General features: G+C 39.7%; 1 protein-coding gene across 2 annotated transcripts in view; it reads right to left on the bottom strand.

Moving 5' to 3' along the window:
• Positions 1–482: 482 nt before the first annotated feature.
• RELL1 (RELT like 1) overlaps positions 483–27,051 on the bottom strand; it is an 81,490-nt gene continuing 54,921 nt past the window's right edge. Inside the window, exons 4-9 of one of the 2 annotated variants that reach the window (XR_016312872.1) lie at positions 26,580–26,655; positions 18,051–18,269; positions 15,877–16,012; positions 12,196–12,229; positions 3,324–3,373; positions 483–2,729 (exon numbers count right to left, since the gene is read on the bottom strand). Coding sequence is in view for 1 of the 2 variants with exons in the window: in XM_089678376.1 (XP_089534502.1) it covers positions 12,206–12,229; positions 15,877–16,012; positions 18,051–18,269; positions 26,580–26,655 (455 nt within the window). In the remaining variant the exon portion in view is untranslated. The remainder of the gene's footprint in view (positions 2,730–3,323; positions 3,374–12,195; positions 12,230–15,876; positions 16,013–18,050; positions 18,270–26,579; positions 26,656–27,051) is intronic. The other variant, XM_089678376.1, reaches the window with a different exon arrangement.

The raw sequence follows: 27,051 nt of genomic DNA, 5'->3' as shown, positions 1-27,051 counted from the left end.
TAGCATCTTTGTCTTGCAGCAGCAAAATCCTGTGTTTGACTTCTCTAAGTGACATGCTTGCATAGAGTCACTCAGGCTGATTTAATAAGGATTTGAAAATCTTTACACAATAAATCCCATGAATATTCACTTCAAGTATCCTGTTTACCTATTTCATCTGCACGTGATTGGGTAACTTAAGTGAAAATTAACACCATTTATTTCATGAAGAGTCCAAACTCCTTTAATAAATTAGTCAAGTATGTTCTCTCCTTGCTTATAACGTCCAGGTGCTTGGCATTTTTCCTACAACTCTAATCTATATTGGTAAGCAAATTGGCATCCACTAAAACTGACGTGTATATAGGACTGTGATTATGGCATTTTCATTGTATTTCAGTATTTTTGTAACACATTGTGGAATTCTGTTTGTGCTATGAAGTACATAATTTCATTCAAATGTATGTGCGTTGTGCAAACCTAGATCTACAAATGAAAACAACTTTCAAACAAATAGTTTATATTTCTTGTCACAGTGAATGTACAAAAAATTGAATTTGTAAAAGAATGCAAAATTAAAATCTGCACAAAAAGAATAAAGCATTGTAATCAAAAAAGCATATCCCTAAGAATAGAAAACTATTAAAAATACTTTCTTTAGATTTAAACAGCAATAAAGGTCTTAAAAAGTGTATACCATTAATACAAATTATCTACTGAAAGTTTAAAAACACAATCACATTTGTTTTGAAGTCACACTATAAGGCACCATAGCCATAGGCAATAAGGCACAGATGGAACAGTAGTACAGGTTAATAGACTTTGGAAACATCACATTGGCCGCAGGTAATTATTTTACGGTGCAAGATTCTGAATTTGCAACATTATAAAAATAAAAGTCATCAACATAATTGTGTCAATTCAAATCTACACTTGGGGTTAGGAAAGTGGCTAACATCCCACAAACTCCAGTCAAATCCACCATGCTGAAGTACAATGTTGTTTCCTAGAGTAAATCATGGCACAAGAGTTATGGGAATGTTGTGGTATTCCTGCAATCACCATAGCCAGGCATGCCTACTAGATGAATAACGGGGTTCTAAGCCAGCAGTGGCCTTTGCCAACAATAGTTTTAGTAAATCAAACAGACCAAAGTCTTGGCAAGAATACATAAGGCCTAATAGGATAGGGACTCAATGCCTTATTACACAGGCATTATCCTCTAATAGCTGGCTCCTAGCAAACAAATACCTAATGAGGTACCTAATGAGGTCTGCAAGGCAAAACTTCTTGTATGAGACCTATAGATTAAACAGTTCTGCATGTGACCCGGGTATTCAGCTTTTTGTTTAGAGTGAGGTAAAGGTGCCTATGAATTAGAATAAGGAAATCTGACTCCGAATGCCCCTTTGTATCCGCCAGGAAAAAGGAAAACCAGGGTAGATTTGCTATAACCTTTTGTAATTAACTTTTGAAGTTGACATCATACAAAGTAATCATTTCATAATATTGTTCCATACCTACTCTCACAAACACTTTGGAGTTAATTCCTGCTAACAGAGCTTGCCGTTTACACGTCAGGCCAGTAATCACCAGTTTACATAATTTATCTATTTACTACAACATACAAATGATGAAATGTTTGTCATTGGCGTCTGCAAATTATATTTTTCTTTGGTATGCAAAGACCTTCAACAGGAACTCCAAATAAGTTATTTAGTGAGATCCACCCACTGGAATACTTTAAAATGTTGGCTTTAATTAGGGTTATAAAGACCCCGGTTCCTGCTCTTGTATGATAGGGGAGTTTGTTGTACCTCTAGGAGCCACACAGGGCCTAAACAATGTTTGTGTGGTTGGGGGATTTTTTTGGACTAGCCTTGTACTGCTACTGGAAAAAGTTGTGCAATTGTTGGACTGATGAAGGAAGGATTGTGGGCAGGGGCGGACTGACAACTCATGGGGCCCCCGGGCAATAGGGGATCATGGGGCCCCTGTGTCCTTGCCCAAACGCAAAAAAGCCTATGAAAAAGGTACCAGGGGCATCTCATGGGGCCCCCTACTGACCCCGGGCTCTCGGGCAGTGCCTGAGTTTCCAAATGGTCAGTCTGCCCCTGGTTGTGGGTACATAATGTGCTCAGTGCTGCTATAAGGGAAGGGTCTTTGGAGCTCTGTGGTGAGGAAAAAAAACAGTGTGCTGCACTTCTTTGAGAAGCCAGTCTGGGCCACAGTACATAGCACTGTTTGGCTGTGTAGCAGGTTTTTGTGCCACCTATAAACAGCTTGTGTGCTTCTGACACTTCATCAAAATCATTTGTGTTTTACAAAAAAAATAAAAATATGTATGTTCTTTTCTACAAACCAAAAATTAAAATATACAGGCAATAAGAATTATTACCAACACTCAAACAGGCTATGAATAACAGCTAGGGGGTTCCTGGTCTCCTCCCTTATTCCGATGGACAATCCACTAGGGTGGATTAACAATAATAGTGTTATACTAATATACAAATGTACAGATTTTTTTTTTTATACATAAAAAAGTTTTAATTTACAAAAGCGCACAGCTAAAACATAAGAAAATTCATGATTTTCATGATTTGTACTGATAAAAAGAGAAGACCCATGTTTCCTTCTACAAGTTGTTTACTTCTTCAGGACCTCGCCGACCAGATATGCTCTCTAAAACCATCCCATTCTTGTCTTCTCCAGAAGCAGAGGACTCAGGAATTTCCAAATGTACCAGAACACTACAAGGGGAAAAATGCTTGAGTCAGTAAAAGAAGTATCACAAGTCAGAGTCATTCAATTGAAATCAGATATATTGTGGGTTTTGTAGTTGGTAGATTGACTCACTCGTATTTCTTTATGGCTGTAGTGGTCAACTTTCTTGATATGCAGCCCCCCAGACATCACCAAAGGCATGCACATAATATTCAGTCACAGACCATGGGAATACTAGAATAAATGGTCCGAAACTGCAAGCATGCTATTGGAAATAGTCAGAGGTTACAGCCACCACTTAGAAATGATTACAGACTACACAAGTTTCTTGAGACTGCTAGAACTCACTACACAAGTTTCTTGAGACTGCTAGAACGCACTACCCAAGATGCTGTCAATCTAATGGATATTTTTCCTTGACTGGCTCTGAGTTAGAATCTAGGTCGGGATATCATTTACTATTGGATTCTGAGGTTTGAGGACAAATTATTACCAAAAGGTGTGCTGATTGGCCACCAGGGTTTTAGTAACTCTAGAGGTAAAATACAAGAATTATACACCTCTGCTCACCCCCCACCTTGTTGTGGCTATTAGAAAGGCAAATAAAAAGGTGTTCTTACGGTGTTCTGAGACCCATACTTCCTTCAGGCATGGAACTCACAAAGGAGGTCTGTGGCAGAAGCAACAGCATATTGACAGATCATATATATATTTTAGATTATCTCAATATATTTAGTATTTGTAACAGTTCTCCTCCCTGCCTTTTTTTTTTATAGTGCAAAAAATAAAAACCATGCAGGCGATCAAATACCGCTGAAAGAAAGCTCAATTCGTGGGAAAAAAAAAAGACTTAAATTTCATTTGGGTGCAGGATTGCATGACCGTGCAATTGTCCGTTAAAGTAATGCAGCACAGTAAAGCAAAAAATGGCCTGGTCAGGCAGGGGGGTATATCCTCAGGAGGGCAAGTGGTTAAACGAGCTGAAGTTAGAAGCTGATTGGCTACCATGCACAGCTGCACCCGATTCTGAGTGCTCCAGTTGTGTTAAATCAATCCCAATGAGTGCTTTAATAGTTGTTAATTTTAAGGGCACTTTTTTAAAGGAAAAGCAAGGAAACTAAATGTGGAAAAAGCAAAGTTGCTCATTCTGCCGAATGAGATTTCATTTTTTTTCTGAAAAAATACAAAATCTGATGATGGATGGGCAACTTTCCACTTTCCTTTCATTTTCATTCTCACGCTCCTCGTGGGACTAGCTGCCTTTGGCTTATATACAGTTTGCAGTTGAGATCACTTTGGTTTATAAACAGCATGCTGGCATTTTTGTTGATCCACAATCAGCATCATTTACATAATGTCCCTCTGTTGTATGATATTCAAGAGGCGTAGGGGAGAAACATACAGTAATGTATTACATTACAATAAAACAACGTACATTTTTATTACTACAGAGGCAGTTTTATATTTAAACCACTGACTTTATCTGCCTCGTGTGCAACAACTAAGACTAGCAGAACGCAGCTTCACATGTTGGGAATAAGCTTCTTTATTAGATTGCAGACCTGGTTACCCTGCTGTGTTATTAACATGCTGTAAACTCTGATGGTTCTTAGTAGGGAAGTGTGAAATGGCCAAACTATCAGGGGCCTGTGGGACCAGTTGGATTAAACAGAGCAGAAAGAAAGCATGTCAATTCATTTCACAGATGGAAGGACTCCAACATTCTGCTGACACAATATAAAGAAGTACAACAGCAGCAAGGATAGCTGTAGCGATCCAAGGATGAGTTTATTCAGATAAGTAAGAAATATGAGGGAGAGCGACACGAGCATAAAATAAACTACATAATGTCCTTTTAAAGTAAATCTGCCACCCTTGACATCTGACTAGAGTGTTATAAAGGACAAGGAGGATTCTGTAAAAAGTGCTTTTATGATTCACACACAAAACTTTCTTTTTTTTTAAGCTGTGAACGTGGTGAGGAAATGCTCAGACCATTTTTTTTTTCCTTCTCTGTAGCCCTATGTGGCGTAGACCTTCACTTCCTGTTGGCGCCAACATTTTTATCAGGATAGACTGAGCAGGAATCTCATTTGAACAATGAAATGCCAAAACAACTTCTAACCCTTACCAACGCTACAGTATTCATTACTACACTGCCGTATCCCCACTAAAAATATTCTCCCCCTTCTACTTTATATTCTATTTATATTCTATTTATATTTATAATCCTAACACGGACGTACAAAGCTGTCCTGTGAAGGAGAACAACAAAAGAGAAGCGCACCAACCTTGCGCATTACCTCAGTAACCAAAAATTTATTGAATAAAAGAATGGTACTCACAAACAGCGAATAAAAACAAGCATGTAAGTCCTCAAGGGGACTTTAAAGGCAAGATGCCAATGCGAATCCCGTCATGGAGGAAGCCACTCAGTACAGCTGACGCGTTTCGAAGGACGTGCCTTCTTCCTCAGAGCTGACTGGACTGAGAGTGTGTGTTCCCATTTATGCCTCCAGACTGAAATAGGGCCCTCCCCTAAGGGTTGGGCTGTCATGGGCAGGGAGGAGGGGCCTGGGTGTCAATCAATTGCAATACATGATCATCAAATTTTGCACAGAACCATATAAAAACACAATATATATGCACAAAGGGAAACAAATAGTGCTAAAAAAATGCTAAAAAAATTTTTTCATTCATAAATAAATGCAGTTAGTGAATATACTAATAAAAGTTATAAAATTCCAAAAGTTCATTAATTAACTAGTTGCAAGTATTTCATCATTATTATTATTGTCATTGCACTGACGATCAAGTGCATGAAATAAATGAAATATAAAAAAAGAGAGAGAAGACCTCTCGCAGTTGGATGACTCATTCCTGGCCAGTGATTTCACAATTGTTATCACAAAGAGGACAATGCAGCCAAAGTGTTTTGCTACACCTGGTGAGATCAATAGTGATAGTGTTGCTTTGAAAATATATATATATATGATTGAACATAACTTGTAGGAGGAGAGATTATATTCATATAATCCAGCAAAGGAATAGCATCTAAAGATGGTGAGGGGGACGTAGTAAGTTCAAAACGAATCCGCATTACCTGTATTGTTGGTGTGTATTGATTGTTCAGCAGCAGAGGGAGAACTTGCCCACATGATGCGGCTATAGATGGAGTCGTTCGTGGAACGCACGCCGCTGTGGCGTGGCAGCGGAAGCGCATGCGCAGACCATCTCGCGCTTGCGCACTAGGACGGCATCAGCGCGATCATAATGGCACATATCCAGTGCCCGATGCGCGCGCAACGGACACCGCTGCTCAAACCCCACAGGGTCCCTAGTTCCTCCTCCCCTGCTCGCTGCTGCCCGATCAGATGCACACCGAAGGAGTATGTGTGTATGTGTCTCCAGGTTGCCTACATGCAACAAATTGTTGGTGTCAATGTCAATTTCTCTAGCTGCAGATCCGCCAACGACTCTCTACATGAAAAGTGCTTTTTAAAAATATATACATGTGTATGCGTACCTCCACAGCAAAACCTAGGCACATGCACATAAATAAATTCGATCTTTGACCTAATTGAGAGAAATAAAATTATACATATATACGTATATAACGCAAAAATATACATATATATATATATATAAATACAGAATATATAATATATAATGACCACACAGTAAAAACTGGTAAGAGTAATAAAAAAAAAAAAAAAAAAAAAAAAAAAAAATATAATAATAAGGATAATCAAAAATAAAATAGTAAGATGGTAGACCAATAAATGCACTCTAGTGCACACACCTATGGGAAATGCCTACACCCATAACCACATATATAAATATGTGTATACCTATATAAATACACATACACGCATAAAAATAATCTTTTCCACTAAAATTAAAATAATATTAAAATAATATTAATAGAAAGGCCACGGATACCCATTTATATTATATAACGGGATAAACCGGCAAAGGGACATAGAGCCATACTCATAAATATGCACTCACATGTGTATAAACATACACATATACGTACACCAGACATAACTCTCACCGGCTGAAGCTAGATGAGGGTATGTATTTCGAGGTCATCATTAAGGCCTCCAGGGGACAGGGTGCCCAATGTGAAAATCCAAAAGCTTTCCCTCCTGGACAGTTCTTGATGTCTCCTCCCACTATCCAGGTCCCTGGTGATGGCCTCAATCCCGAACACCTTCATACCAAGATAGTTGCTAGAATGTTTTTCTTTGAAATGGCGGGGGACTGAATACTTATCTTTCCCTAGTTTGATACTGCTTTTGTGCTCACAGATTCTGATCCTAAGGCACCGTGAAGTCCGACCCACGTATAATAGGCCACATGGACAGAGAATGCCATAGATGACAAAGGAAGTGCCACAATTGATAAATTGTTTGATGGGATACCTTTTCCCATCCGTACCTGTGAAATCCCGTTTTCGATGGCATATGACCTCACAAGTCCCACAGTTAGAAATGCCACATCTATAGCTGCCCTTTTGATCGAACAAAATTGACCAAGGGCCTGGGTTAACTGTCGTGATTTTACGCACTCTGCTGGGTGCTATTTGACTCCTGAGGTCTCTCGGTTTTCTAAAGATGAGTGTGGGCTTATCAGGAAGTGCATTCCCGAGAGTAGGGTCGTTTTTCAGGATTTTCCAATTTTTGGATAGAATTTGTTTAATGTGCCAAGACTTGCTACTAAATCTGGTACAAAAGCGTGCTTCCCTATTGTTAAAAGTGAGAGTGGGTTTTTTGGAGAAATGTTCGGTGTCTGTAAGGACACTGGAGTCATACATCACTAAATATTTGTTGTAGGCTGCCTCTATAAGATTCTCCTTATAACCTTTTTCTTTGAATTTTTGTTTAAGGATACAGCTCTGTTCAATATAATCATGTTTGAGCGTACATGTGCGTTTCAGCCTGCAAAACTGTCCAAAAGGGACATTCCGAATCCATTGGGGGTGATGGTTACTCTTAGCATGAAGATAGGAATTCCCTGCTGTCGGTTTGAAATGCGTTTTTGAGCATATCACACCATTGCTCTCGTGTCTGAGTTCTAAATCCAAGAAAACCAGTGTGTCGTTATTAATCACATGCGTGAAGGAAATGTTGTATGGATTATTTTTGCAGTGATTTAAAAATCCTTCAAGTTCTAGATCAGTACCCTTCCAGATGATAATGATGTCATCTATGTATCTTCCGTACAGCACTAGGTTTGCGCTAAAGGGATTATTGCTCCAGATGTATTCATTCTCCCAAAAACCCATAAATATGTTCGCATAACTGGGAGCAAACCGAGCTCCCATAGCAGTACCCTGGATCTGGCGGTAATGTTTATCTAGAAAAGAAAAGTAATTATGTTCAAGTGCAAATTGAATGCAATTGAACAAAAATTGGATCTGAGTATAATGGAGTGGTGAATCTTTTGCTAGAAAATGTTGAATGGCTTGAAGGCCAAAGTCATGTTGAATAGATGTGTACAGGGACACTACGTCAAGGGACAGCCATCTATAACCCTGTTCCCATTTATATTCAGCTAGTATCTCTAATATATGGCTGGAGTCTCTAACGAAAGAAGAGAGATTCGTGACTATGTCTTTTAAGAAATGGTCAATGTAGCTGCCTAGATGGCTTGTCAGGCTGCCTATGCCAGAAATAATGGGTCTACCAGGGGGGTTCTCACTATTCTTATGTATTTTGGGAATATGATAAAAGAATGGAGTAGCAGGATGTTTGATATATAAAAAAAGAAATTCCTCTTTCGTAAGTATCCCGTCTGATACGGCCATTTCCAGCAATAGTTTATATTCAGCTTGGTACTGGACAGTGGGATCAGTGGGGAGGACCTCATAGGTCTGACGATCGTTCAAAAGTCTTAAAGCCTCACTAATGTAGGTGGCTCTGTCTTGAATAACTAGACCCCCTCCTTTGTCAGCTTGTCTAATAATTACATTTTTATTTTCTTTAATGATTTTGAGGGAGGCTTTAAGTGGATCCTGTTGTAAGTACTGTTTTTGTGTGGATGCACTGGTGTTACAGATCTTCTTGAATTCTGTAAGCACTGATTCATAGAAAGTGGGTAAGTGGTGACCTTTAACCCAATGGGGGTAGAAAGTAGATTTCGGTTTAAAATTAGTGTGCATGATTTCTCCCTGAGAACCCAGCGCCATTTCAGTAAAGTTGAGAAACTCAGATGTGTTGTCTATCGATATATCCTCTGTATACAGGTTTTCTAGAATATCTAGCATAGGTGTTTCTAATGACATCTCCATCAAGGAGGAATCGGGGAGGAGATGTAAATGATTTTCCTTCTCACTACCACTATTGGTCTACCATCTTACTATTTTATTTTTGATTATCCTTATTATTATATTTTTTTTTTTTTTTTTTTTTTTTATTACTCTTACCAGTTTTTACTGTGTGGTCATTATATATTATATATTCTGTATTTATATATATATATGTATATTTTTGCGTTATATACGTATATATGTATAATTTTATTTCTCTCAATTAGGTCAAAGATCGAATTTATTTATGTGCATGTGCCTAGGTTTTGCTGTGGAGGTACGCATACACATGTATATATTTTTAAAAAGCACTTTTCATGTAGAGAGTCGTTGGCGGATCTGCAGCTAGAGAAATTGACATTGACACCAACAATTTGTTGCATGTAGGCAACCTGGAGACACATACACACATACTCCTTCGGTGTGCATCTGATCGGGCAGCAGCGAGCAGGGGAGGAGGAACTAGGGACCCTGTGGGGTTTGAGCAGCGGTGTCCGTTGCGCGCGCATCGGGCACTGGATATGTGCCATTATGATCGCGCTGATGCCGTCCTAGTGCGCAAGCGCGAGATGGTCTGCGCATGCGCTTCCGCTGCCACGCCACAGCGGCGTGCGTTCCACGAACGACTCCATCTATAGCCGCATCATGTGGGCAAGTTCTCCCTCTGCTGCTGAACAATCAATACACACCAACAATACAGGTAATGCGGATTCGTTTTGAACTTACTACGTCCCCCTCACCATCTTTAGATGCTATTCCTTTGCTGGATTATATGAATATAATCTCTCCTCCTACAAGTTATGTTCAATCATATATATATATATTTTCAAAGCAACACTATCACTATTGATCTCACCAGGTGTAGCAAAACACTTTGGCTGCATTGTCCTCTTTGTGATAACAATTGTGAAATCACTGGCCAGGAATGAGTCATCCAACTGCGAGAGGTCTTCTCTCTCTTTTTTTATATTTCATTTATTTCATGCACTTGATCGTCAGTGCAATGACAATAATAATAATGATGAAATACTTGCAACTAGTTAATTAATGAACTTTTGGAATTTTATAACTTTTATTAGTATATTCACTAACTGCATTTATTTATGAATGAAAAAATTTTTTTAGCATTTTTTTAGCACTATTTGTTTCCCTTTGTGCATATATATTGTGTTTTTATATGGTTCTGTGCAAAATTTGATGATCATGTATTGCAATTGATTGACACCCAGGCCCCTCCTCCCTGCCCATGACAGCCCAACCCTTAGGGGAGGGCCCTATTTCAGTCTGGAGGCATAAATGGGAACACACACTCTCAGTCCAGTCAGCTCTGAGGAAGAAGGCACGTCCTTCGAAACGCGTCAGCTGTACTGAGTGGCTTCCTCCATGACGGGATTCGCATTGGCATCTTGCCTTTAAAGTCCCCTTGAGGACTTACATGCTTGTTTTTATTCGCTGTTTGTGAGTACCATTCTTTTATTCAATAAATTTTTGGTTACTGAGGTAATGCGCAAGGTTGGTGCGCTTCTCTTTTGTTGTTCTCCTTCACAGTTTTGTTTGGGCTTCCCCAGCCTTGATGTGGAGCTGCACGACCTTGTTTATTCCGGTGGTCCCTTCTTTTTGGAGTTTGATTCCATCTACTTACCACCGGCCTGGGTCCCGGAGCGCAGGAGATATTGCATTTGGTACAAAGCTGTCCACCATACTGCCCCGAACTACATCACTGACCTAATATCCAAGTACCGCCCAGCACGCACACTCCGCTCCACACAAGACCTCCTTCTCTCTAGTTCCCTGGTCTCCTCCTCCTAAGTCAGCCTCCAGGACTTCTCCAGGGTGTCACCCATCCTCTGGAACTCCCTGCCCCAACCCATCAGATTATCACCTACTCTCCTCTCCTTTAGGCGCACCCTGAAAACCCATCTCTTCAGGGAAGCCTACCCCACCCCCTGCTAACTTGCTGACCTCCTTCACTCTTCCTACCACTCCATCCCCCACAGCTATCTCCTCCTGTGCCACCACCCCCTCCCTCCTAGATTATAAGCTTGAAAGAGCAGGGCCCTCAATCCCCTCATGTTTTGCATTGTATTGGTATTGTTCTGTCACATGTTCTGTCCCCCTTTGTAATGTACAGCGCTGAGCGAACTATTGGCGCTTTATAAATACCGTATAATAATAATATTCATGCTGCCACAATCAGCACTGCAAAATTCAGTGCAAAGAATTAATTATGGCTGCAGTTTAATTTAGTATTATTCTGTAACAATAAACTGCACTAATAGATTTGTCAAACATGTCACTATAGGTCATTAATGAACTGCTGTATGTCTAAGCATCACTGCATTGTTAAAATATACCTACTTTGACTATGAAGTTTGCACTTCACACCTCCCTCTACCACAGCCTGTGCCTTATTATTGGACATTAAATGTGAGGAGTAGCGTTAGATAACCACAGCGAGGGCTTGGGAGGTACTAAAGCACTAATATCCTTCATGAAGTTGATATTTGCTTAACTGAGGCACACAAGTTTCAGAGCTTTTGGGGAACTCCGATCAGAAAACACCCTAAAAGGTCCTTGCTACAAAGTCCAGGTTCCAGTTTATTTATATATACACATTTAGCCTAGGTTCCCATGTGTGCGGGTCATGCATAAGCACATTTTTTCTGACCTGCAGACAAACCATTCTGCTCTTATGCAGGTGTGCAGGGATGTCATTGGTTGTTAATGGCACCCCCTCGCATTGGAGAATGCAGCGCATTTTCAAGTGCGTGAAACCACACGGTGCCAAAAGCACTACACGTTTATAAAAAGGGTCAAGCACTTTCTCCCTAGAATTCCTGTAGATACAAATGAATAGGCTGCTGTCAAATGCAGCACACATGTGCCCACAACAGTGCGAATCCAGGGCAAGTTGGTTTTAGACGTAAAGAACTTTTATCCTTTGTGCAACAAAGAATGGCAGCACTTCTCTTCAAAAACTGCGCAGTGTATATAATGAATCCAAAACACATGAGGAAAACACTGGAGGAAAAACTAGATGCAACACCAATCAGCAGGGTGGATCATTTTTAAGTAATTATATGAGAAGGTACCAGCTTTTCCTAGGTCTCTTCTAATCAACCTGGACAACACGCTCTATACATATTATATAACAAAGAGAAAAATAAATGTCATTTTACCCATTGAACTTCAAGTGTCCACTGTGCTGTGATTCTGAAAAAAAAAAATAGGAATAATTTCTATTTGACCAGAAAATTATATCAAACACCTAACATCATATAATCCACACAGTCTGAACACCAACACCACCAAATAAATTAAACTGGTTCTGGACTCAAAAAGGTTTTTTTTTACCTTAATGCATTCTCTGCATTAAAGTGTTACTAAACCCAGGACCCTGAATTCACTACATCTGGTCTCCCACAGTACACAAAACATGCAATTATTATCTTGTTAGAGGAGTTTACATTATCATCGGACTGTCCTATGAGGATGCAGGGCCCCTGACCCTCTGTCTGGACAGTGCGGATTGGCCCTGTGCTGATCACATGCACTCTCACAAGAAAAAAAAAAACAAAACTATAGCAATACACACCATACACACATGTACAGCTTGCCCCCAAGGCTCTGTTCTTTTTAGGAGAGAAGTCAGGGACAGTGGAAGAAGTAGCAGATCAGAAAGGACCAGATTAAACATTTTACACAATGCAGAGGATTAACTCCTTAGAGGTCCAAAGGGAGTATAACAAGCATGCTTTACTGTAAATACAGATTGATTTTACTAACGCTTTAAAGCGGAGCTCCACCCAAAAGGGGAAGTTCCGCTTTAAGGACTGCTCCCCCACTCCCCATTAAGGATTGGCACCTTTGGGGGCAGGGGAGCGGGAAACTGAATTCGATAGGTGCCCGCTCCCACATCCGGTTCGATCGTCTAGGAGATCGGAAGCGGAAGTTGTCCTCCCTGTAGTCTTTTGGGACACGTGACAGGTTCCAGAAGACTACAGGGCCATTCATGAAGCGCAGCGCTATTCGCGCATGCGCAGTGGGTACCCAGCTGTGAAGCCACAAGCTAACACAGCCGGGTGCCCATACTGAAGATGCCGGCCTCCTGGAATCCATGACGGCCGGTGAAACGGGCTGCGGAGGACACACCGTGGGACCGAGGGACAGGTAAGTGGCTGTTTTTTTTTTAAAAGTCAGCAGCTACAGTTTTTGTAGCTGCTGGCTTTTAATTTTTGACTGGTGAGTGAAACTCCGCATTAAAGGTAACCCCCCCCCCCACTTCATTACCTGTTCTAGTGATAGCCTATCCCCAAGTGATAGGTACTTGTTTTGGAATAGGACATTCAGAACCAGTCCTAGTCAACCTTGCAAGTCAGGATGCCCCACCTGGAGAGGAGGCACACTGTTACCATGTACCACTGGGAAATTAACAGTATTTAGGCACGGAGGATTGGCAAGAATGTCCAGATAGGCTAGCAAAAAATTTAATTTTTTCAACAGAGCTGAAGAAAAGGCATTAAACCTCCAGGGAGTCCAAACACTGGCTAGAGGAGGGATTTATTTTATTTACCAAACCTACACAGACTGTATTTGAGTTCCTGTGTATCATATTTTACATTTGAAAGTATTAATCCTGTCACAGCAATATACAGTTAGGTCCATATATATTTGGACACAGACACAATTTTAGATTTTTTCAGGTATTTACCAAAACATATTCAAGCTATAGATATATAATGGAAAGGGGCTGAAAGAGCACAAGCTGAGGTTTAATTTGAGGGTATGTACATCCAAATTGGAGGAAGGGTTTAGAAAGAGTAGCTATCCCCACTTTTTCAAGGGACCAAAAAAATTTTAAATGGAATCAAAAGCTGTTTCATAGCCAGGTATGGGCTACTCCTTTGTTATTTCTTCATCAATCCCTCCACTGGCTCCCTATTGCCCAACGCATCAAATTCAAACTACTCACGCTGACCTACAAAGCCATTTACAACACTGCCCCTAACTACCTCACCAACCCGATTCCCAGGTACCACCCTACCCGTACCCTTCGCTCTTCACAGGACCTCCTATCTTGCTCCCTGGTCTCCACCTCCCACGCAAGATTGCAAGACTTCTCCAGGTCCTCCCCCATCCTCTGGAACTCACTACCCCAATCCATCAGACTGTCACCTTCCCTCCTCACCTTCAGGCGCTCCCTGAAAACCCACCTCTTCAGGGAAGCCTACCCCACCCTCACCTAACAGCCGTTCTCCTTCATTCCTCCTACCACTCCATCCCCCACAGCCACTTCCTCCTGTACCAATACCCCCTCCCTCCTAGATTGTAAGCTCGAAAGAGTAGGGCCCTCTACCCCTCGTGTGCTGTTTGTAGTTGCTGTAATGTTTCAAGTATTGTCCCCCCCTCTATTGTACAGCGCTGAGCAAACCCTTTGGCGCTATATAAACCCGATGTAATAATAATCAATTAAGCAAGTAAAAGGTCTGGCGTTGATTCTAAGTGTGGTATTTGAATGCATGATATAGGTTCACAGCAATAGATTACAAATGCAAAGGAGCTGTCCATGCAAGTGAAACAGGCCATTGTAAGGCTTCAAAAACAAATCCATCAGAGAGATAGCAGCAACATTAGGAGTGGCCAAATCAACAGTTTGGAACATTCTGAGGAAAGAAGAATGCACTGGTGAGCTCAGCAACATAAAAAGGCACAGATGGCCACAGAAGATAACAGTGGTGGATGATCGCAGGATCTTCTCTATGGTAAAGGAAAACCCATTCACAACATCTAGACAAGTGAAGGACACTCTCCAGGAGGGAGATGTATCACTGTCAAAGTCTACAATCAAGAGAAGACTTCACAAGAGAAAATACAGAGGGTTCACCACAAGGTGCAAACCATTCATGAGCCTGAAGAATAGAAAAGCCAGATTAGACTTTGCCAAAAAAAAAAAAAAACATCTAAAAAAGCCAGACCAGTTCTGGAAAAGCATTATTTGGACGAACTAAATTAAAATGTATCTGTACCAGAATGATGGGAAGAAAAAAGTGTGGCGAAGGCTTGGAACAGCTCATGATCCAAAGAACACAACATCATCTGTAAAACATGGTGGAGGCAGTGTGATGAAAGGGGCATGCATGGCTTCCAGTGGCACTGGGTCATTGGTATTTATTGATGATATGACAGAAGCAGCTAGATGAATCCTGCAGTGATTAGAGATATACAGTCAGCCCAGATTCAGCCAAATGCAGCAAATTTGATTGGACGGTGCTTCACAGTACAGATGGACAATGATCCAAAACACACTGCAAAAGCAACCCAGGAGCTTTTGAAGGACAAGAAGTGAAATATTCTGCAATGGCTAAGTCAATCACCTGATCTCAACCCAATTGAGCATGCATTTCACTTGCTGAAGGCAAAACTAAAGGCAGAAAGACCTACAAAGAACTCAAGGCAGCTGCAGTTAGAGCCTGGCAAAGCATCAGAAAGGAGGAAACCCAGTCTTTGGTAGAGTCCATGGGTTCCAGACTTCAGGCAGTCTTTGCCAGTAAAAGATTCTCAACAAAATATTAAAAATGAACATTTTATGATTATATTCAATTGTCCAATTACATTTGAGCCCCTGAGTATGGAGGGATGGTGTATAAAATGGTTGTAGTTCCTAAAATTTGTACTTGATATTTATGTTCCACCCCTTGAATTAAATCTGAAAGTCGGCACATCAAAATTTATTTGGATTGTTTTGTTTTAATTTATTCTGGTGGCATACAGAGCCAAAAGTATGAAAATTGTGCCTGTCTTCAAATATATATGGACCTAACTGTATCTTTCAAACAGAAACACCCGTTAAGTCTGCTTACTTCTGTTTCTGTGCCACTTCTTTGCCGAGTATCTACACTAAATGGTGTGGCAGGAACTTCACCATTTGACGCTTCTGTCCCAGACATTAAACGCTTCCGCTCTTTGGACTTTGGCTCCACTTTAGTGACTCTGAATCTGAAAATCAAATGAAAGGAACATACAGAAGTCATGATTCCATATTATTTACAAATGTTAAAAGTGAAAATATAATGCATTCGACTTATATTTTATTTTATACATTTTAAACTGATAATATAGAATTGTTTATTCAAAACAAGTTAAGTCCACTGATTGTGTAGTGACTGCAATTTCAAGAGATGCATACAGGTTTACCTGACTTTGTTACTATCACAATGTATATCCACTCTATCTTCTTTATTTGGTAGGTAGGCCACTATTTTCTGCAGGAGTATGCCAAATCTGAAACACTCCATCCAAAATATTTTTGTTTTGGAAAACATGGGGAAGGGTCAGAACTTGTCAGGTTTTTATGCTTTCAGCATCACCACTGAAAAGACTCCATTACTTTGTGTCCGACAGATAATTATCAGGGAAATGAAAAGTAACATGGATGCAGACATCACCAGAAACCAGACAGACTGCAACCCTTCCCTACTCAATCAAAAAAAAAAAATGGATGGAGTAACACTTTAAGTATAGAGAGATTTCCAACTATAATGGTTTATCAATGGAAAATATGTATTATAACAATAACTGCCCAAGCAATGGTCCCAGAGGTTGTAAAGGTATTTTTTTTTAACTACTTCCTGTCCGGACACTTTTACCCCCTTCCTGTCCAGGGCAATTTTCAGCTTTCAGTGCCATCACACTTTGAATGACAATTGCGCGTTCATGCAACACTGTACCCATATGATTTTTTTTACCATTTTTTTGAACCAGATTAAAAAAAACGTTATTTTGGTGGTATTTATTCACCGCTGGGATTTTTATTTTTTTTGCTAGGTAAATAAAAAAAAAAAAAGCCAAATTAGTTTATAACCAAAAATTATAATTTTTAAACATTTTTTTTTTTACATTTTTATTTTTTTTATATTATTTTTTTTTTTTTTACATACTGTCACCCTAGCAGTACAGTGTCACCATTTTTACACTGATTTCTTTTACACCCATAAAGGATGTAAAAGCAATCATTTCGCTTTCTCTCTGTCTGCATTCTTGCAGCCATTGAGAACTACTGAGTGAGCTGTGATTGGTCACAGCTTGTCACATGGTACAAGGCTGTTGTGAATAGCCTTGTGCCATGTGACCTCTGTGATCATTCACAGATTTCACACGTAGTAAGCAATGTCAGAAGTGACATCTTGCTTACTATTTTGCATGTGATCACTGATTGGCCAATCAGCGATGACATGATCGGGACCTTGTACAGAGCTCCCGTCCGACGATCGGTGTTTCACTGTGTCCGGACGACACAGCGGGCACTGGATCACGGTGCTGCGCGCTCCTGGGGGGCGCACACAAGCAGGGTGCGGGGAGGCCATTTATAGAGGGCCACCCAACCCTGCACTGCCACCGTCCAGCCGTTTATATACAACGGCTGGACGGGAGGTGGTTAAATAAACAAATATGTTAAACTTACCTGATCTGTGCAATAGTTTTGCTCAGAGCGTCACCAATCCTCCTCTTCTGGGGTCCCCCCGCCAGCACTCCTGGCTCCTCCTCCCTTCTGAGTGCTCCCACAGGAAGACACTTCCTATAGGGATACTCATGCATGCTTGAACCCTAGCCAGGCTATTTGCTTCTATTCAAAACAAACAGCTTAGCATGCCCCCCCCCCCTTGCTCACAGGTTTTGACTAACAGCAGCAGGAGACAATGGCTCCTGCTGTTCTCAGTCAGGCCTGTGAGAGCAGGGAGGATGGAAAAAAGCTGTTGCAGACATGCACAGTGCTGCATTAAGATAGGGCTGTGGAAAGTACTTAGGAGGTGAGAGCGATCAATAAAAAGTTTTTTACTTTAGTGTAGAAAACGCACTAAGCAAAAAAAAACAAAACAACAACTATTACCTTTAGAAGCACTTTAAAGCCCTAGTAAAACTGCAATATCTAAACATCAAGTCTGCCTACAAACATAACTACTACACAATACTGACTAAAACTTTAACAGAAGAAAAATACAAACACTGAACACTGTGCACAATATGGTGATGTTACCTTCCCACTGACAGAACAGTGACAGAAGGCCGGCTCTTCCTGGTCTCTTTATGTTTCTGCGGTGTCTTAAATGGGTTCCAACGTTTCTGGGCGCATCGGCTGCATACGTTTCTGTCTGCCACTCCTCCAATAGTGTGAAGATGACAAGAGTGTTTAGTAGGTGTTCCAAGAGGTGAAGTCGGGCTTGTAGGACTTACAGGAGTATTTGGTGTTGTAGGTCTACACATAAGAAAAAACCAACACACAACGATGAAACAGAAATCAAAGTAAAAAATACGTTCAGTTATTTTAAATACTATACAGTATTTTTACTCTTCCTTGCTGCTCTCTTGGACAACAAATACTATTTCATTGAAACCGTTCAAAAGATTCTCAACTTGTTTGAAAATTGTTATTTTAGTGTTGCTTCAAGGAAAGGAATGGCTCTTCATAAATAACAGTGCATTCAGCCCAAGACAGATTGTAAGAATATAGAAGGGTGCTTAAAAACTGAATCAGAATGGACTGTACGGTAAACTGAACCTGTTATTAACAACCTTGGTGCCTGTCAAATGTAATGGACTACAGACTTGATTATTTGATCGATCACATGGAATCTTATTTGATCGATCACATGGAATCATATGTCATACACAGGGCTGTTAGAGGTTATTCTTACCAACAAGAGTAACAACATCCCTAGCTGAAGGCAATCTGTTACAAGCCACCTCCGTTTCCCCAAGAATCTTGTACATTGCAACATTAGAATTAAACATTTATGTGGACAACTTTTTTAAGCTATTATACTTACTCCAGTTAACTGGATCACAAAAATAAATCTATATTAACCATTTCTTCATAGGTGTTCACCAACATTACAGATTTCACAACAGGGCATACAGTTCAAAGTTTCACTAATAAAGTAATTAATCATAATAGGAATTCCCTGGAATTAAAACTTACTGAATAGAATTCTTGCTCTAGAATCATTATAAAACACTGACATGAATAATTGTAAAGGTTTCTTTGTAGGAATCTGATCTGATATACATTTATGTCTGTAAAATGTGAAAATGTCTATTTCTTTTTTTTTTTTTTTTTTTTTTTAACCACTTGCCTACTGGAGCAATTTTGCCATTTTTCACATGCATGTTAAAATCACCTAGAAAATTACTTAGAACCCCCAAACATTATATATAGAAAGCAGAGGCTCTGGATAATAAAATGGTGGCTACTGCAATTTTTTATGTCAAACAATACTTGCACAGTTGTTTATCAAACACATTTTTCCAGGTAAAAATACACTTGAATGAACTTTAGTCCACACAATAACAATAGAATACCCATTTGTTAGCAAAATATAAACATGTCAAAATTTAAAATTGCATATGTCTGAAATTACAACAAACTGCGAGACCTAAAATTGTCCATAGTCGATGCTTTAAAAGCCTTTACAGGTCACCACTTTGGAGTTAAAGGTGAGCTCTGGTGCTAGAATTATTTCTCACACTAATATTCATAGCAATACTTCACCTGTGTGCTGCAATCTCTGTTTACATATGCGTGCCAGACCTATGTGTGTGTTTTTATATGCACACGAGCACAGGGATGGGGGTGCTTTACATTCTGTTATTTTTACTTTTTTTAAGTTAACTTTATTGCTATAACAAAGGACAAACAACATCTTGTGTGCCAGCTTGGGCAATGACAGGTACTCTTTATGGAGAGATCTAAAGTCTATAAGACCCCTGATCCCTCCTCTGCCCTTCAAAGCACCTAAACAAACACAGATCGTTTTGATCAGATGCTTCCCTGGCCGGTACACAGAACCAAAACCAGAAATGACAAAATCCTCAGCACCTCCAGCTTCATTCTCCTAGAGAATAGGGCTTATCTGCTTGTAGCTGTCCTGCGCTCCTTGGTTGAATGAGAGAGCTCAGGAATAGTAGCAGGCAGGATGCCCCCCCATTTCCAGGCCCTATAATGATGATCAGGCAGTAGTAAAGATGCTTGGATCACTTTTATCGAAAAGCTGGTTACTGTCTGTAAAAATCAATATCAGGATGATAGCTGCAGCTACAGGCATAATCTCAGCACATCCAGTTCCCCCTAAGGCTGTATATATTACATTAAATATTAACTCAATTGAGAAAGTCCACACAAAAAAAAGGTAAGATTTATTTTAATTTTCTAATCACGTGAAAAGCAAATTCCTTTGTTTTTTTTTTTTTTATATTACATGAACATTATCGGCTAACTGAAGTAAATCTTCACTTTTTTTGTGAACACTGTCAACTCCTTTAGTAAATCAGCCACACCATAAAGACTCAGTGCTCTCTAAACTTACCATCCTAAACATTCCTGTATATATACAAACCCCCTCAAGAGGGCAGCTGTGCTCCAATGCTAACCGGGCTAAAGAACAATGCAGTCACATTAAAGAAAACTAATACAATGTAGGACACAGGCATCATGTAATTAGGAATACTTTTATTACCATTTCCAACTATTAATCACATTTTTTCTTTTTTGCATTCTACCTCATACTGAACCTTTTTCCGGATTTAGATATAGTTGGTAATGGATAAACCCCTATTATGTTTTTAGCCATCTCTGTCCCATTGGGGAGATTTTCTTCCACTTCCTATGATGTAAACACAACAGAAAGGTTGAAGAAATATCTCCAATGTGAGGGAAATCCTAATAGTGACACCTGTCTTTAGATCCGGTCTCAGTGGTTGGACCCATGTCAAGCAAAACACAAGATGGACGGTCTAAACTTTCCCCACTTAATTTAAAACTAAAAAATGTTTTGGCTTTAGATCTACTTTAAACTGGTGCCCATTAGGCAGCCTAGTCATTTTCAGCTTCTCTAGCATACAGTATACAATGCTCCAGCATCCCAATTCAGCATCTGACTGGAAACAATCGGGAACCAGCAACTACACAAGATTCAAAATATATCAAATCTACTGTCTAAAATTCAATAGTTCCCAATATATTTGGGTTCCAGTAGCCGAATGGTGGCATGCTCTACATTTGTTGTAGCTCCTAGAACAGAAGAGTCCTTCGGTAATGCTTCTACACAATTGTTATCCCATTTTTTATTTTAAATATTTAATGTTGTTTGAATTTTTGTCTTTTGTAACTTTCTTCCCCTAAAGTGTGTGGGGAAACCAACATCTCCCACACTCCTGGTCAATCCTGTAATGACACAGGTCAGCAAGAGGAAATAATGAGAGCTGCGGGGCACCTGGGACATAGAAAGCCAACTCTTCTGAGAGTGTCTTAAGAATATCGGTGCCGATTCCATATAGGTGCCGATTCCATATAGGTGCCGATTCCATATAGGTGCCGATTCCCCAGGAAGAGCTTGTTCACACACGTGTCAATACCCTGTGTTTATGTGGAACTTGTTCAGCATTTTGTCTCATAACCGCCCTTTAACACCTTTCATGAATATTACAATAGCACCACACAATGCAGTACACACACGCTATTGATAGTGTTGTGTTAAAAATTAGGCATCGTGTATGCTTCTCAGCCGCCTCCATTTATTTCAAAGGCAAAGTTCTGTAAGCGCACCTTAATAATACCTAGAGCATTTATGACATTGTAATTAAGCATTTATAAAGTGTTAGCTGGGTGATGGGGGAGAGGCAGTGGAGGTTCCTGCATCCCAGAATGCACTGGGAAATAATAGAGAACTAAGACAGAGCAACTGAGCATTACTGCCAGTGGCAAAGCTACTTGTTTTAGCAAAGTTGAGCTGGGCCAAGTTTAAAAGAGATCAAACTATAGAAATCCATCTTGCAGAGAATTCACAAAAATGTCTGCTATCACATCCCAACCTAACCACACCTCAACGGAGATCATTTCTGCTATATCACTTCTCCTTTAAGCGCCTCCTACTAGAAAAGCATTTCATGGGCATTTATCAATCATTCTCAAAGCTTTTTCTACGTTTCATAAACACAATGAAAACATGTAATAAATGCAATAGGTGCATTAAAGTGATTCTAAAGGATGTAAGTAAAAAAACAAACAAACATGTAATATTATCTATTATCAATTGTTTTGCACAGAGCAGCCCCGATCCTCTACTTTTTGGGTTTCCAGATGGTGCTCCTGGCTCCTCCCCCTTCCGAGTGCCCCCAATAGCAAGCTGATTGTTATGGGGGCACTCGAGCAGGCTCGCTACCGAGCCTGACTCCTGTAAATAAACGCTGTCCATTCACACAGACAGCGCGGCTCGACCCCATCCCCTGGCTCTCGCCTCATTGGCTCACTGGCTGTGATTGACAACAGAGGGAGCTGCGTAAGCCAATGAGCAGAGAAAGACCCGAGAGAGCCACGGCTCTCGTGCACTTCGCTGGATCGCAATCATGTTCAGGTAAGTATAAGGGAGAACGGGGTGGGGGGGAAGCTGCACCAGAAGGTTTTTTCCCTTCCATGCATAGAAAACCTTCTGCTTTTAGAACCACTCTAATGAGCAATGCTCTGTTCCTCATAATCAGCATATGTGTGAAAAAGTCCAAACTGAGCATATAATTTCAGCTCGGACAGTTAGAAATATTTACATTTTCTTTTACAGGTACACCTTTCCCTGGGAAAATCTGTAGAGCAACAGAGTCGCTTTAAAAGGGAACCTTTGTGCCAAGATCATTATTTTGTTTGGAAGCAAAAATGCAGCTCTATCCAAGATACAATAGTTAAGACGTTTCAATCTAGCGCACTACAGTTCTCCTCGAGTGCCAAGTTTCTCATTCCTAATTCCCAGAAAAATAAACTCACCAAAATATCCAATGAACAGCAAAGGGGAAGGAAAAGAAAGAAATTAAAATTATATTCTTTAGTAATACAAATTCAATATAACCCCACAGTTGTTTTATTTATTTCAAATAATAACTATAGGTTTTTCTTTTAAAAAAAAAAAAAAAAAAAAAAAAAAAAAAAAACTTATACAGGAAAAGGTAGTCAATGAAATAATATTACTAGTTTTTGCTGATGAATTTATGATTTTAACAAACAGGCAGCCATGACAACAAGTGGGCAGCCATCACACTACTAGAAACGGGTAATGCCAACAATGCATAGACAAAACGGCTGGGCAATAACATCCCACACCTTCCCACTAGTCAAGAGCAAAATATTTAATTTTCTGGACAATCATGTCAGTTCTGTAAATTTGAAAATGTCTTTAAGGACAGTTTTAGAGTAAAGCAACTCTGACAACATATGATCGTATGTGGGATATTCACCCTACTTTGCCCATTGTACATGTGAGGTCCTCTAAATCCATCAAAAGCCAAAGGCTGACAATTTCAAGCCTCTTTGTGAGAAGTCCAAACTTCTTCAAACACAGTTTCTACTCCAAGCCTTCCAATGATTAACAAAACCTGTATAGAAGGTGCCAAAAAGAGTGGCACCGCCCTACAGAACAGGTACAATTTGGAGATCTCTATCTAGTATTGTGGATCCCACAGCTCTGCCCAAGCTAGCATACCAATATAGCTTTAGTGCTATACCTAAATCAGGGTGCTAGAATACTAGCAAACACTAGAAACAAATGACTGATGATAAAATAATAGAACATTATTTTGTAATGTCAAAATAAGATCAAATTGTCATATAATCTCTCACTTGTGACACAATTTGCTACAACTACCATTCCATGAATTTAAAAAATGATTTCTTGTTAAACCTTTTAAAGTCTTTCTTTGCCTTTGAAAACTATAAAAAGTTTGAAGACAATCCATATACGTATACAGAGGTAAAATGAGAACAGGAAAAATGTTGTCCTGGGGGGTAAATATATAAAAACACGTTACATGGAACCACTAAAAAAACATGGAGATATACAATGTTATAAAGGAAGGCAGGATTCGGATATGCTTTAGATAGGGGGCTCTGGCCCAAATAACCATATGGGGGTTCCATATGAGGCAGTAAAAGTGGGACAGCAGGGAGTAGAATAAAAGGGGGGGGGGGAATAAAAGAGATAGAAGATGTATAGCATGACATATTGGATAGCCACAATTGGGGATTAGGAAATGTCAAGGAAGGAGCAATGAATCGTCAAAGTTCGGTGGAATAAAATGTCCCACCCATAGGGTCCAGATCATCAAAAACCTAGGTAAAAATGCTTTCCAATACTGAATAAAACTTGTCGTTTTGGTTATGTATTTAAACTATTATATATTCATATGGAAAATCAAATGGATTAAAAGAAGCCCAGCATCCTCTCTTGTTGCCAGGTCTCACTGCCTGCTTTTATGTTCAGAATACTGAGTAGAAATACAAGGTTCACTAATTTTCATCTGGCCAAGTCCTGAATGTTTCCAGGTCCAGCGTTGTGATGATCCAGAGGAGTACACAGTGCCCCTTCTTACCACCTACCTGATGACAGTAATAGGATGAACTGGATAAAAATAAAGAAATTATTACAAGACACAAAAACAACCCCAAACTGGAACTAGGTCCTAATTTGTTGCTTATTTGAAGTACATGTCCAATCTAGACTACCCTTTACCCTTTCTTCAGGGTAGCAAACTGTTATAGGAGGGCTCAGAAAAGAAACTGACAGACATGTTAATTATGATATTTTTTATTTTGCCCACAATAAACAGTCCTGAAAAACAGGAAATTCATATTAGGAAGTTCCTAATGGCAGGGTCTTTTCCTTCTTAGGTCTCGGTCCCGATTTTTATCTGAAGTCTGTATTTGGTACCCTTTTATTTAGGGAAATAGTCATTTTTAATACAGCTGTGTTCAAAATAATAGCAGTGTGTTGAAAAAAGTGAATAAATCTCAAAATCCTTCTAATAGTTTTTATTTCCATACACACACATGCATTGGGAACACTACACATTCTATTCCAAATCAAAACATGAAGAAAAATATATCAAATTTGTGTTGTTCCTCTAATAAAATTGAAGAAAAGTGAATATTAGACGGTTCAAAAAAATAGCAGTGTTTGTATTCTTCTTTACAAACTCAAACATTCACTATATAAACTGAAAAATGTTTGAAGATTTTGCTTTCCTTTGAATCACTTAATATTTAGTTGTATAGGCACTGTTTCTGAGAACTGCTATACATCTGTGTTGCATGGAGTCAACCAACTTCTGGCACCTGTGAACAGGTATTGCAGCCCAGGATGATTGGACTACATTCCACAGTTCTTCTCTATTTCTTGGTTTTGCCTCAGAAACTGCATTTTTGATTTCACCCCACAAGTTTTCTATTGGATTAAGATCTGGGGATTGGGCTGGCCACTCCATAACATCAATCTTGTTGGTCTGGAACCAAGATGTTGCACGTTTACTGGTGTGTTTGGGGTCATTGTCTTTTTGGAACATCCATTTCAAGGGCATTTCCTCTTCAGGTATTCTGATGTATTCAAACTGATCCATGATCCCTGGTATGCGATAAATAGGCCCAACACCGTAGTATGAGAAACATCCCCATATCATGATGCTTGCGCAACCATGCTTCACTGTCTTCACAGTGTACTGTGGCTTGAATTTAGTGTTTGGGGGTCGTCTGACAAACTGTCTCTGGCCACTAGACCCAAAAAGAACAATCTTACTTTCATCAGTCCACAAAATGTTGCTCCATTTCTCTTTAGGCCAGTCAATGTGCTCTTTGGCAAATTGTAACCTCTTCAGCACGTCTTTTTTTCAACAGTGGGACTTTGCGGGGGCTTCTTGCAGATAGCTTGGCTTCACATAGGCGTCTTCTAATTGTAACAGTACTCACAGGTAACTTTAGACCTTCTTTGATCTTCCTGGAGCTGAGTCCTTGCCATTTTGGCTATTCTTCTATCTATTCGAATGGTAGTTTTTCGCTTTCTTCCACGTCTTTCAGGTTTTGGTTGTCATTTTAAAGCATTTGCGATCATTTTAGCTGAGCAGCCTATCATGTTCTGCACTTCTTTATATGTTTTCCCCTCTCCAATCAATGTTTTAATCAAGGTACGTTGTTCTTCTGAACAATGTCTGGAACGACCCATTTTCCTCAGAATTTCAGAGAAATGCACTGTAACCAGCATGTACAACATTTGCTGCCTTCCTTCCTTAAATAAGGGCAATAATTGCCACCTGTTTTTCAAAGAATGAATGACCTCACTAATAGAACTCCACACTGCTATTATTTTGAACATGCCCCTTTCAATTAGTGATTCAATTACACAGAATCAGCAGCATGCATGTCATGACTGTTGGGTCTGTTGGATTTCTATTACTCTACTAAACCTGCTAGTAAATTATTTGCCATGTAGAAATATAATTTCTACCAAAAACAGTGATTGATCAGGTTAGAGATGTCTGACTGCTATTATTTTGAACACAACTGTAAGTTAAAATAAGATCATTGGGAATTACTAACATCAAAGACTGATCTTTTTATAATAAAGAATCACTTATGTTTTAGCCCCTCTATTCCCTTGTTAGAAATGGCCACAAAAAAACAAATGCAGAAGTGTACAAGCACATTTAAGAGAAGAATAAGAAGTATATTCGGCTGTCTGTGTCTTAATGTCAGACTTACATCTCTGGGTCAAACACACTGTTATCTGCTACCGCCGAGTTGTCTGCGACCATGGCTTTCAGAACATCAGCATTCGCTGCAAAGACAAGAAAAGAATTAAGGATGTGAGAGCTCAGAACCCAGATCCATGGCATTTCATCTGTGCTCCTATAGGGAAAATGGGCCACGTCTCTGACAAGGTTCTAACACCTGATACAAATTTACAGAGAAGTACATTCTCATTGTAAACATATTAAGTGAGTATTACTAACCTTTAAAGTAATTTTTGGTCCAACTTAATGGCAACATTCAAACTTGAGAGCAGCTTATTCAAGTGATTTTAAAGGGGTTTTTTTGTGTGTGTTTTTTAGGCATTTTTTTGGCACATTGCAGGAATGATTTGCTGCACAAGAGCTTCTTTGGGGCAGATTTTGCATTTTTTAGCCCCATTGACTTTTACTACAGGAGCACCTGAAAGACTCACTTTTTTCAT

The sequence above is a fragment of the Staurois parvus genome, unplaced genomic scaffold (genome assembly GCF_062004578.1).
Source record: "Staurois parvus isolate SC_StPar_1 unplaced genomic scaffold, SC_StPar_1.0 ptg000204l, whole genome shotgun sequence".
In the NCBI taxonomy this organism is placed as follows: Eukaryota; Metazoa; Chordata; class Amphibia; order Anura; family Ranidae; genus Staurois; species Staurois parvus.
The sequence above is the reverse complement of the archived record's forward strand: the minus strand, read 5'-3'. Positions and strand labels throughout refer to the sequence as shown.